This window comes from Danio aesculapii, chromosome 11 (assembly GCF_903798145.1).
Source record: "Danio aesculapii chromosome 11, fDanAes4.1, whole genome shotgun sequence".
In the NCBI taxonomy this organism is placed as follows: domain Eukaryota; kingdom Metazoa; phylum Chordata; class Actinopteri; order Cypriniformes; family Danionidae; genus Danio; species Danio aesculapii.
The window spans coordinates 21424607-21436943 of NC_079445.1; the positions used below are offsets into that span (position 1 = coordinate 21424607).

Genomic DNA, 12337 nt, shown 5'->3' on the forward strand with positions numbered 1-12337 from the left:
ATCAGCTTCCTCTTACTGTAATGGGAGGTAAAAAGCCCAAAACAATCAAGAATACCTGGCGAAATTCCCCTCCTATCCCAATATAAGAGCACCTACCATCATCATGCACAGGTGCACATCATTCTACGAAGGAAAACACTTGGACCTCAGCAGGTAACAATACATTATATAAATATATATATATATATATATATATATTAAATAGAGACACATTGATATATCACATGCAAAATAAAGATGCTTATGATTCACTGTCTTTCTTTCTTTCTTAGACCGAATTATCAGTAGCATAATGAAGAGCTCGTTCATCGTATACAGCATGTTTTTTTGCATCGTACTGAGTGGTCTATGGGACTCAGCCCAGGGAAGGAGGCTTCACTTGGGCAGTTGTAAAGTGAACATCCACACACATGAACTCCGGCACCACTTTCAGCACGTCCGTCAAGGCATGGTGAGCACGCTGAAAGTTTAACCTTAATCAATTAACTACTTCCTTCAGTAAAAATAGCTTGTGGCAGTTTGATGCAAGCTGCCATGTATAAATAGCACTCGATTTCCCACCATAACAATGACGTCGCCAGTGATGTCAATGGGTTTTCTTGACAGGCTTGACATGTCAACAAACTGGTTATAGATTTATTTTAGGCAGCTGTGTCATTCTTTTTGACTCTACATACTTGAATGAAAACACCAGCATGTTGTAAGACATGCTTTGTCACACTTCACTATTGAGTTCAACATCAAGCCAATGGCTTTTTAAGCATGACACAGCATAAACAAACAAAAGGAATACCTCGGTGAACCCGGGGAATCTCAAATGTCTTCATCTCACTGTGAGGCCTGCGAATCAGACGGTATATCTAGAAGAAACTAAACAGAAAATGTACACGTCATGAAAGCAGCAACAATGAGAGCCGTTTTAAAAGTGACCTCATTTTTTATTTTTTTTGGAGTGTTTTGAGGTTATGGAATGACTATCACTATGCTGCAATCTGATAATATCTTGTGTTTTGACAGATTTCGGGTGACGATCACAAGGGTATCAGATTGCTGAGGAAAGATGTGATGAGCAGTTTGCAGGTAAATAAGCGTTTGCAGAATCAATTCATACAGTTTGTACAACATAATACTAAAAAATGGCTTCCCTGTTAGGCTACAGAAAGCTGCTGTTTCCTCAGCCAGCTCCTTCATTTTTACATGGATACGGTCTTTATCAGCTATACCAGCAGCCATTCCCTACATCGCAGGACCACCAGTGTCTTGGCCAACTCTTTTCTCAGTATCACCAAGGACCTGCGAGTGTGTGTATGTATATGCTACAGATTCTCTACTCTTATTTTTTTATTGTAACACTGGAAAGAAAAATTGGAAAAGTCCAGAATGGTCGTAACTTGCCAACGTTTTATGTAAAGGTCAAGATCAAAGAACGCTTAGCAGTTGATTGGCATCAGTCCTTTGACTAACATATTGCTAAGTCATAAAAATGTGTTAGCTGCAATATGTTTTGGGACTTTTTCTGTGGTTGCCATTGTACCAACTGTGAATTATACACTAGCCTCTGACTAAATGGTTGTGCAATTTTAAAAAAAGGGATTTTGAACTATTTTAGCTAAAAAAATGCTAGTAATTTTCACAAACAATACAAATAAATAGCAAGTAACTGATTTAAATTTAATGTTTTTTAATCTATGAAAATAATTATAGCATATCAAGAGTTTAAGAGAATAAAATTATATTTTACACAATACAATATTAAAGCATAAATTATTTTCTGTTTATTTAAAAAAATTGATATCAATGTAATTTAGAGGTCTCGTGAAGTGCTTTAAAATGTGCATTTTTTTATTAAATGTTTGATGTAATGTCAACTGGAAAATGTAGAGAGGATGAGATAGAGTAGCTCCTGCCCATTAAAAAAAACGATAACACTTTATTTTAATGATATGTTTGTTGAATTAAATTACAATATCTACAATATGCATCTACATGACATTTAATTCTCATTAGATTATAAGTAGACTGTTAGGTTGAGGTTAGGGTTAGTGTAAGTTGGCATGTACTTGCAGAGTTTCTTATAGTCAGTTAAATGTCTGTTGAAGGAGCAGTATCAACAGATATTAAGCAGACAGTCTACTAACACTCAAATAGACCATCAAAATAAAGTGTTAACAAAAAACAGCCAATAGCACTTCATTTTATCACAGTTCTGCCAGTGAGAGCGGTTGAGTTCAAGCGAAGCAAATGAAATGTGTCTTAAAGGGGGCGGGAGATGCTAGAGGGTATCTGATTGATCAAGATTTGATGTAGTATGTGGCCATGTCAAAAAAATTGTTGACCAATTTAGGCGGAAATGACAAACTGCTAGCTTTACAAGTTTATATTTGTTTCATATCTTCAAAACACTGTTTTGGAGCACACTAACTAATAGATATCCATAAAACTAGCAGGCTGAAACTACCATCTAATAAAACTATCTTCATTTTCACAGAACCTTTAAATAACAACTTGTTTACAAAACAGGTTTTGCATTATGCATCATTTTATCACATTTTATTATACCAATAATATCTTAATAACACTTAAGTCACCATTCATGCTATTAACCACTTGCTTATTATGTGCCTGTTTATGCAATACTAGCTGTTATTAGTAGTTATAAAGATGATTTTATGATTATTTTATTCTATATTCCTAATCCAAAAGCTAAATCCAACTTCTACCTTACCAACTATTAATAAGAAGCTAATTGGCAGTTTATCAAGCAAATAACCTTAGGTAACGGTTTGACATAAGCATGAATAAGCATGAATAAGCCTCTTTTTAGCTTCAGCAGATTCAGCATTTTCTGTTACTTCTTGACATATTTTTGTTTATTTATTTACATCCATATAGACTGTCTAAAGTACATGAATATGTGGCACATGAATGGCTGTCAGTTACTAAGCATCATGCTATAAAGTTTTTGTGTGTGTGTGTGCTTTAATTGACATTAGTTAGGTAAAATTGAGAACAAAATCCTAGAAAAAAAAAAGATTTGGGGTCTTTGAATTGTTTTCGGGACATTGAGGGGAATTGAAGTGAAAAGTCTGATAGCTATTCTCACAGAGAGTTGATTTAGGAAAGAAAATGAGCAGACTAATCTAACCATGTCACTGTTTCTGTCTATGTTAAGCATGCAAATGCACACTGCGAGTGTGGTGAAGATGCCAGACTACAACTCAAGAGCATTCAAACCGCATTTGACAAGGTAAGAGACATAAAAGGGCAGGACACATAACAATTCGGCATGTGACTATAGAACACATACTAATAATCTGCACAAAATCTCTCTCTATATTTCTGATCACAGCTTGATCAGGCAGCAGGAACAGTGAAGGCTATTGGAGAGCTGGATTCACTTCTGGAATGGATAGAAAGTTTCCAACAACAATGACAACACAAGACCCCATTCGAGTGAATCTGTATATTTATTATATTAATATAAAGCATGTACAGCTGTTTAGGTTCAACAACAAAGACTCTTTATTGCATAACTTGGACTTTGGATTATTTTAAATGTATGTATTTAATAACTTAAAGTTTATATGTGAATTATTTATGTGATATGTAATGAACTACTTTTTTGGCTTGTGTTTCTAAGCAAATATGCATGATAAGGTAAAAATGTCATGCTGCAAAGTAGACCTTTGAGGTCAAATTGTTGTCAATGTATATTTGTCTTCATTAAAACATATGTAATACATAAAATAAAGATGTTGTGATAAACTAGCGTGCGTCACTTGTTTTAATTGTGTTCATGATAAATGATACACATTATAGTAAATAGCAAAACAAACCGATGTTTCATTTGCGGAATTTCACCTCATCAGCGTAAGCAAAAGTAACCGTCATGTTTATGCTAAAAGGAAATACGCTGATGCTGAATAGCTTCCGTACGAAGGTGTCAGCACGTCATCTCTCCAGATTTTACAATAGATCTGTTCATCAGGTTAACTTTCAATTTAGGTAACAGGTTCACAGCTATTCATAAAGAATACATTGATGTATAAATGCGTCATGCCACGTCAAATTATGAGTTGATTCTTAATGAGGCCTTCACAGCACTGATAAGAAATTATAAGAAAAATGAATGACACAGCACTTCTGCTAAATGATGCGCTATGGATTTGGAGTTTGCCATATACATTCATTCATTTTCTTTTAGGCTTAGTCCCTTTAGTCCCTTAGTCGCCACAGCGGAATGAACCGCCAACTTATCCAGCACATGTTTTATGCAGCGGATGCATTTCCAGCCGCAACCCATCTCTGGGAAACATCCATACACACTCACCCACACTCATACACTACAGACAATTTATTCATTCATTCATTCATTCATTCATTTTCTTTTCGGCTTAGTCCCTTTATTAATCCGGGGTCACCACAGCGGAATGAACCGCCAACTTATCCAGCACATGTTTTATGCAGCGGATGCATTTCCAGCCGCAACCCATCTCTGGGAAACATCCATACACACTCACCCACACTCATACACTACGGATAATTTAGCCTACCCAATTCACCTGTACCGCATGTCTTTGACTGTGAGGGAAACCAGAGCACCCGAAGGAAACCCACGCAAATGTAGGGAGAACATGTAAACTCCACACAGAAATGCCAACCGACCCAGCAGGTTGGCGTTTTCTTGTGTTGATACACTGTAAATAATGCAGGGTTCCACACAATTCATTCATGTTGTCCCAACACAAATTAATATAGTTAACTTAAAACTTTAAACAAATTTTTGTGAATTGAACATGAAATAATTAAGTTGTCCCAAAGAAATCTCAAGAATTGTTGTTTTCAGCTCATTTTAAATAAGTATTTTTTGAGTGTATGTACAGGCATGTATGTACCCTGAGCTCTTCTAAACCACATAAAAATCCCTTTAGTGTTTACACACTTGGCCAGCCAAGTTCTAATTGTGATCTGGAAATTAATTCTGAAGATTAGAAATAATTTGTGCTAATATTGAATTTCACTTTAGTGCTAAATTTCTTTATATGATGGCAAAATGAAACTACTTTTACTGGACATCTACATTTACTGCTAGTAGCGCAAACAATAATTCCACCAAATTATGAGGTGACCAAACATGACAAAGAAAGTATGCTTTAAAAGTTGTTGTTACAACTAAAAATACTAGAAAATACCTAATAAATTGAATATTTAAAGTAATGCATGATGCTACATATAAATGGCACATATAGTACAGGCTCTTCCCCTAATCACCCATCCCAATCCCCCTGTTTTGAGTTCATACACACCAGATCACTATTCCCCAATCAGCACACACTGTATAAGAGCACCCTGTTTCCACTCACATTTTGTCTGGTCTGCACTACAGATAGGACACATATCCTGACCTCAGACTCTAACCCAACTCATGCTCCAGCGATCCGAATCTCCTTTGTCTAGACATAGAGGTCCTGTCCATCGTAGCAGAAGACCAAACCTTAACACCATGTATCAAAAAGACATGGGTTGTTTCTCAAATCCAAGAATGCAGAGAAATAACTTGCATTCTTGTGAATGTGATGTAGTGCAGCTGATATTGATATTGGAGTCAGTCCAAATGTGATGGTGCTGCGCAGCTGATTGACATTGACTTCATTCGTGCTGCGCAGCTGATTGACATTGACATCACTCAATCGGCATGTAGCACCGCCTTTTAAAGCCTGATTGGTTGTCCCTTGGGATGCGTCACGTCCGACTCTGACGCACTTTGTTTGGGTGTCCGTCTTCGCAGCTACAGGTAGAGGCATTGTGTTCGTTCTGATAATTTTTCATTTGCTTGAATGGGCCAACGTTAAGTTACTTTTGGCATTGTTATAGTGCATTGTGGCTGTGGCATTTTTCTGGGCTGGAGTGGCTGGACGACTGTTCATTGTTGCAGGTATGTGATAGTTTTTAATTGGCTGAGTAATGGGATTTGGCAGTATTTAACCTGCGTTTTTCATGCAGTAGAGATACTAAGTCCTGCACCTCGCTGTATTTGTATACCTGACCAACAAGTGCTCAAAGCATCCGCTTTGTGCACCCATTGGTAAGTGAGGCACTTATGATTAGTGTTATCATTTTAAAGGACCATATTAATGAGTTTTGTTTGTGCCTCTCTTTAGGATTCTCCCTTGTTCTCTCTTGATCCCTTTTCTCTTAATGTCTAAATCACTTTATTAGCCCTTGTTCCTCGCTATTGCCGTGGTTATTGGAGGTCGTCTGGGCGTGTGCTACTGCTGTTATTCCACGCTGCTAATACTAACGCCGGTGTCATTGGCTATCGTACAGACGCCACCAACACAGCTGTTTAAAGGGGACTGCCCATTTTGACCCGTGTGCTGCTTTGTGCTCCCCTTCATTTATTTGTTTGTTTAGGATGTATTGATTTGCGTTAACATTTTTGGTGCTCTGCTTTTTGTTTAGTGAAATTGTTTTTCGTTTAGTTATGCAGAGCATTTATTTGGTTTTTGTTATTTAGATTTCTTTTTTTATTATTATTATTATTATTATTATTATTATTATTTTGAGAGTCAATTGTTTTGATTCAGAGTGTGTGTGTGTATATGAGATGTTGTAATCACAGCTGTAGCTGTCTCAACCAGATCATAGAGTAGGTTTGTTAACCTGATTGACTCCTTTATTGATGTTAGTTATTTTCTGTTTATTTACTTTAATTTTGATTTATTTCAGGAATTGAGGTTTCTCCTCGGTGGATGACTGGTCCTTCCAACTGGTGGTGGTGCTTCTTTCCCGTGTGCTGTGAGACACTGAGTGCTTGATAGTGTAATTCGAGTGCACTGTGGTGTGCGTGTGCTGGGGTAAAGTCAGTCTGCTTGTATCCAGTCAGTGGGAACCTCAATCCTGTGTGTTTTTGATTTTTGTTTATTTATTTTCCTTTTATGAAGGGGGAGTTTTTGATGTGCTTTTTAACAAATGAGTACAACCTTACATTTTCATTAAAATAAATATTTTTGTACTTTTTGTAATTACTCACGCCTCTGTGCCTTTTTGAGGGGAAACGAACCTGTGTGTCTTTTTCTAATAGAGTTATTTCCCTGGGTCACTCCCAGGGTGGCGTAGTCGGTTATTTTGATTCAAAGAGTTCTAACTCGTATCCATACCCTCGTCACATTCTGGCGTAGTCGGCAGGATTCCCCTCTTATTGTGTGCAGAGACGTGGGTTGTATTTTTTTCATTTCTGTAGGAACTGGATTGCGGCAGTCCCCTCTGGTGGGTCAATACAAGTTAATTTTTTCACGTGTACGTTTTAGTTCGTGGTTGTAGCGATGGAAGACGAATTACGTGAGTTAAGGGAGTTGGTAACTCAATTAAAAGCTGATAATGAGCGACTACGGCAAGAGCAGGTGCCAGCTGCAGTGCCGGGACCATCTAACATTTCTATTCCTGTTTCAGATCCTCCACTCATTGATGCTGGTCCCTCATCAACCGAACGATTTGTTTTCGTTCCTCGAGACCGTAGATGTCCAAAATTCAGTGGGCGGTCAGGAGTTGACATCAATGAGTGGGTGGAAGAAGCAGAGGCTTGCATGCGTCTTCGCCATTTGTCTTCAGCTGATCAGGCATTTTTCTTGTTTGATCACCTGGAGGGAGAGGCAAGAGAGGAAATTCGTTATAGGCCACAGAGTGAAAGGGAGGATCCAAAGCGAGTGATTCAGGTATTACGCGATTTATATGGCTGTACTAAGTCCTATGTAGCTCTTCAGGAGTCATTCTTTTCCAGAAGACAGCAGGAGGGGGAGACTCTGGTGGAGTTTTCCTTGGCCCTTATGAGCCTTCTGGAAAAGGTTAAAGGTCAGTCACCTCATGGCATGCCTAATGCAGAAACTTTACTGAGAGATCAGTTTGTGGAAAATGTTAATGATTGCACCCTTCGTCGTGAACTTAAGCAGTTTGTGCGCCGTCAACCTACTGCCACATTGGTTGACGCACGTGGTGAAGCACTTCGGTGGGAAAGAGAGGGCATGCCTGGGGGAGCGCGGGGCCGAAGTCAGTCTGTTCCATCAGCGTACGGTATTCAGTATGGGGTGCAGGGGAATCGGAGCGTTAGTAGTGGGGCAAAGTCTGAAATGACTGAATTGCGGGACATGTTGCTGAAGCAGCAACAGCAATTGAATCAATTGGCTCAAAGTATGACTCTGCTTCAGAATTGTTCGTCTAAATTGCCGCCACATAAAGTCAATCCTGTTATTTGCAGGAGATGTCGTCAGCCAGGCCATTTCGCTAGAAATTGTGATGGCGAGCGGATACCAGTCCGTGCACCATCAGCCTATATTGATTCTGCTGTAACAAGACGTGAACAGTCGTCCTCCAGCCAGCCGTCGGAAAACTAGTTCCCACCAAGTTACAGGGCCATAACTTGGTTGGGAAAAGGGTAGGCTCTAATGATTTTATGCCGTGTTTAATGTCTACTTGTCCAAAGCTCGTTGTATCTATGGGTGGGGTTCAGGTCCCTTGTTTGGTGGACACTGGCTCCATGGTGTCCACCATTACTGAAAGTTGTTTCATGACTAATTTTGGGCTTTGGGGTCAAGAACAGCTTAGATCATGTCATTGGTTACAGCTTCGAGCTGCAAATGGTCTTTCAATTCCTTATATTGGTTATTTGGAATTAGACATAGAGCTTTGTGGGCGAGTAGTTTCAGACTGTGGAGTGCTGGTTGTTAAGGATCCTCCTGGTGGCATGTGTGCACAAACACCTGGTGTAGTGGGTATGAATGTTTTAAGCCGCTGCTACCAGGAGTTATTCGGCCAGCATGGTACAGGCCTTTTTGATTTACCGGCAGTATCACAGGCCCCCAGTTTTATCATTCAGGCCTTACAAAATTGTCACCAAGCTGAAGTTCAGCCAGTTACAAATGCAGAGGGACAAGTCAGGGTGCGTGGACGTCGGGCGTGTCGCATCCCAGGTGGCACTGTAAAATTTGTTGCCACTACTTGTTCGGTGCAGTATTCGGGTAATGCCGTACTGTTTGAACCTCCAATTTCAGGTCTCCCTGCAGGTTTGCTGGCCTCTCCTGCGCTCCTAAAGATGGATGGTGGTACTGTTTATGTGCCTATAGTTAACGTGGGCACTATAGATGTGCTGTTGTATGCCAGAACTATTGTGGGCGTTGTAAGTAAGGTTAATGTGGTTACATTACCCCCAGAGGTCGTAGAGGTAAACATGGTTGCAGCTGAGGTAAGTGCACAGCCTTCTCCCTCTGTGCAGGAGCAAATAGCTACCTTAGACCTGTCAATACTGCCTGAAGTAGAACAAGGTAAGGTTAGGGCATTGCTGTTTAAGTATTTGCCAGTGTTTTCCAGTCACGATGGTGATTTGGGTTGTACAAACCTGATATCTCACGATATACCCTTGTTAGACGATATCCCTGTCCGGCAGCGGTTCAGGCGCATCCCTCCGTCTGAGTATGAGGTGGTAAAGGCACATATTAACCAACTGTTAGAGACCCAGGTCATTAGAGAAAGTTGCAGTCCTTATGCCTCGCCCATTGTTCTGGTTAAGAAAAAGGACGGTGGTCTGCGCATGTGCGTAGACTACCGTCGTTTGAATGCGAAGACCAGAAAGGATGCATTCCCTCTACCACGTATTGAGGAAACTTTGGACTCGCTGGCTGGGGCCTGTTGGTTTTCCACCATGGACCTAGCCAGTGGGTATAATCAGGTGCCTGTAACTGAGAAGGATAAGCCTAAGACTGCCTTCTGTACCCCTTTTGGTCTTTTTGAGTGGAATAGGATGGCGTTTGGGCTGTGTAATGCCCCAAGCACCTTCCAACGATTGATGGAACGGTTGTTTGGGGATCAACAGTGCCAATCCCTCCTCCTGTATTTGGATGATATTGTTGTCTTTTCCTCTTCTATAGATGAACATCTGGTGCGGATGGAGGTTGTCCTAAGCCGTCTGCAGAGGGAAGGGTTAAAGGCCAAATTATCCAAGTGTGCTTTCTTTCAAAGGGAAGTGCATTATTTGGGTCACGTTATTTCATCTGAGGGTGTTTCCACCGATCCACGTAAAGTGGAGGCTGTGGCCAACTGGCCTTGCCCGGCCAGTGTTACAGAATTGCGCTCGTTTTTGGGATTTGCTAGCTACTACCGCCGTTTTGTGGAGGGGTTTTCCAAGTTGGCTGCCCCTCTCCATAGGCTGGTGGCTCTACTGGCAAACCCAAAACATCGAAAGGGCAACGCCCATGACTTTGCGGCTTCTTGGTCTGCAGAATGTCAGAGTAGCTTTGAGGGGTTAAAAATGAAGTTAACTAGTGCTCCAGTGTTGGCTTACGCTGATTTTTCTCTGCCTTTTATTTTAGAGATTGATGCCAGTCAGGGAGGCTTGGGGGCAGTCCTCTCACAGGAACAACAGGGCAAGGTGCGTCCAATAGCGTATGGCAGCCGCAGTCTTAGGCCCACTGAGCGTAATCCATCTAATTATAGCTCAATGAAATTGGAGTTTTTGGCACTCAAGTGGTCCATGACTGAAAAGTTCAGGGAGTATTTGTTAGGCCAAAAATGTATTGTTTTCACTGATAATAACCCCCTTAGCTACCTGAATTCTGCCAAGTTAGGTGCAATGGAGCATCGTTGGGCTGCTCAATTGTCCGTATTTGACTTTGAAATAAAGTATAGATCGGGTAGGAGCAATCGTAACGCAGACGCTTTGTCCCGGCAGAACTTCTCAGGTACAGGAGAAGTACAAGACCGGTGTCCAGGAGTGGCTGTTCCAGTAGTGTTGCAGCAAACAGCCCCAGATGGATTGGTGACCCAGGTCAATCAGGTAACAGCCTTCCCCTGCCCCTCTGGCAGTGACATGGGTGCTCGACAGGTAGCAGACCCAGTCATTGGTGAGGTGTTGGTGTTTTGGAGGCGCAAGTTGCTCCCCACTTCGGAGGAGCGTAAGAAACTCTCTCGCTTGGCAGTCATCTTGCTTCGCCAATGGGGCCGCCTGGTTGAAATGGAAGGGGTGCTCTATCGGCGTGTGTTGCGCCCGGATGGCGGAGAGGAAGTTCTCCAAGTGTTACTACCAGCCCTCATGAAAGCTGAGGTCCTGACCCAGCTGCATCAGCAGCATGGACATCAGGGGGTTGAGCGTACTTCCCAGCTGGTTCGCCAGAGATGTTACTGGCCGGGTATGTTCGCTGACATTGCACGCTGGTGCCAGGAGTGTGAGCGGTGCCAGTGTGCTAAAGGCACCCCCTCAGCTCCCAGTAGTTACATGGGACATCTTATGGCTTCTCGGCCTAACGAGATTTTAGCTCTCGATTTCACCTTGTTGGAGCCCTCAAGGTCTGGCCTCGAAAATGTGTTGGTCATGACTGACATATTTACGAAGTACACCTTAGCTATACCTACTAGAGACCAGCGAGCCGAGACTGTAGCCCAGGTCCTTGTGGCTGAGTGGTTTTGTAAATTTGGTGTGCCAGGTCGCATCCACTCTGACCAAGGTCGTAATTTTGAGTCTACTCTTATTCGGCAGCTTTGTGGGTTGTATGGAGTCGTAAAGTCACATACAACTCCATACCACCCTGCTGGGAATGGCCAATGTGAGCGTTTTAATAGAACGTTACACGATCTTCTGCGTTCCCTTCCATATTCTAAAAAGAGTGATTGGCCATGCTGTCTCCCTCAGGTTCTCTTTGCGTACAACACTACTCCTCACCAGTCAACTGGGGAATCTCCTTACTATTTAATGTTTGGACAAGAACCTAGACTTCCTATTGATTTCCTCTTAGGTAGAGTTAGAGAGCCGTTAGCCGGCAGTGTTCATGGGTGGATTGTAGAACAGCAAGATCGGTTACAAGTCGCTTTTGAAGGTGCTCGTGAGAGATTGGGTGCCGCCGCTGACCGGCGGAAGGCCCGGCATGATCTCCAGGTAAGGGAAGCACCACTGAAGGAGGGTCAACTGGTTTACCTTCGCGATCATGGGGTGCGAGGTAGATGTAAAATCCAGGACCTGTGGAGCTCAGTGGTCTACCAAATCCTAAAAGCGCCTACTGAAAGTGGGGTAGTTTATACCATTGCCCCGGTTGCAGATCTGAGTAAAACCAAACATGTTCACAGATCCTTGCTGAAGGCCCAGCTTGGTCAGGATCGGCCTCCTAGTCTACCTGAACCTGCAAGGGGAGAGTGCATGCAGCCTTTGGATGAGGAGTGTGATGGAGATTTGCTGGTTCTAGTTCCCGAGACACCAGAGCTTAGAGGAAGGTCAAGGTCACAGGGTGCTGTTCCCCCTGTCCCTCGGGTTGTAGACGAGGTACTTGAGGGTCCAGCAACTGTGGGGACTTTGCAG

At 42.0% G+C, this 12337-nt stretch overlaps 1 protein-coding gene across 1 annotated transcript; it reads left to right on the plus strand.

Annotated features, from left to right (window-relative positions):
* The first annotated feature begins 122 nt into the window (after window positions 1-122).
* Window positions 123-3475, plus strand: il19l (interleukin 19 like). Its single transcript, XM_056468715.1, has 6 exons — window positions 123-153; window positions 273-451; window positions 1018-1080; window positions 1153-1305; window positions 3173-3247; window positions 3350-3475. Exons 2-6 carry the CDS (start codon window positions 293-295, stop codon window positions 3431-3433), a joined length of 534 nt encoding a protein of 177 aa, XP_056324690.1. The 5' UTR covers window positions 123-153; window positions 273-292; the 3' UTR covers window positions 3434-3475.
* Window positions 3476-12337: the final 8862 nt, after the last annotated feature.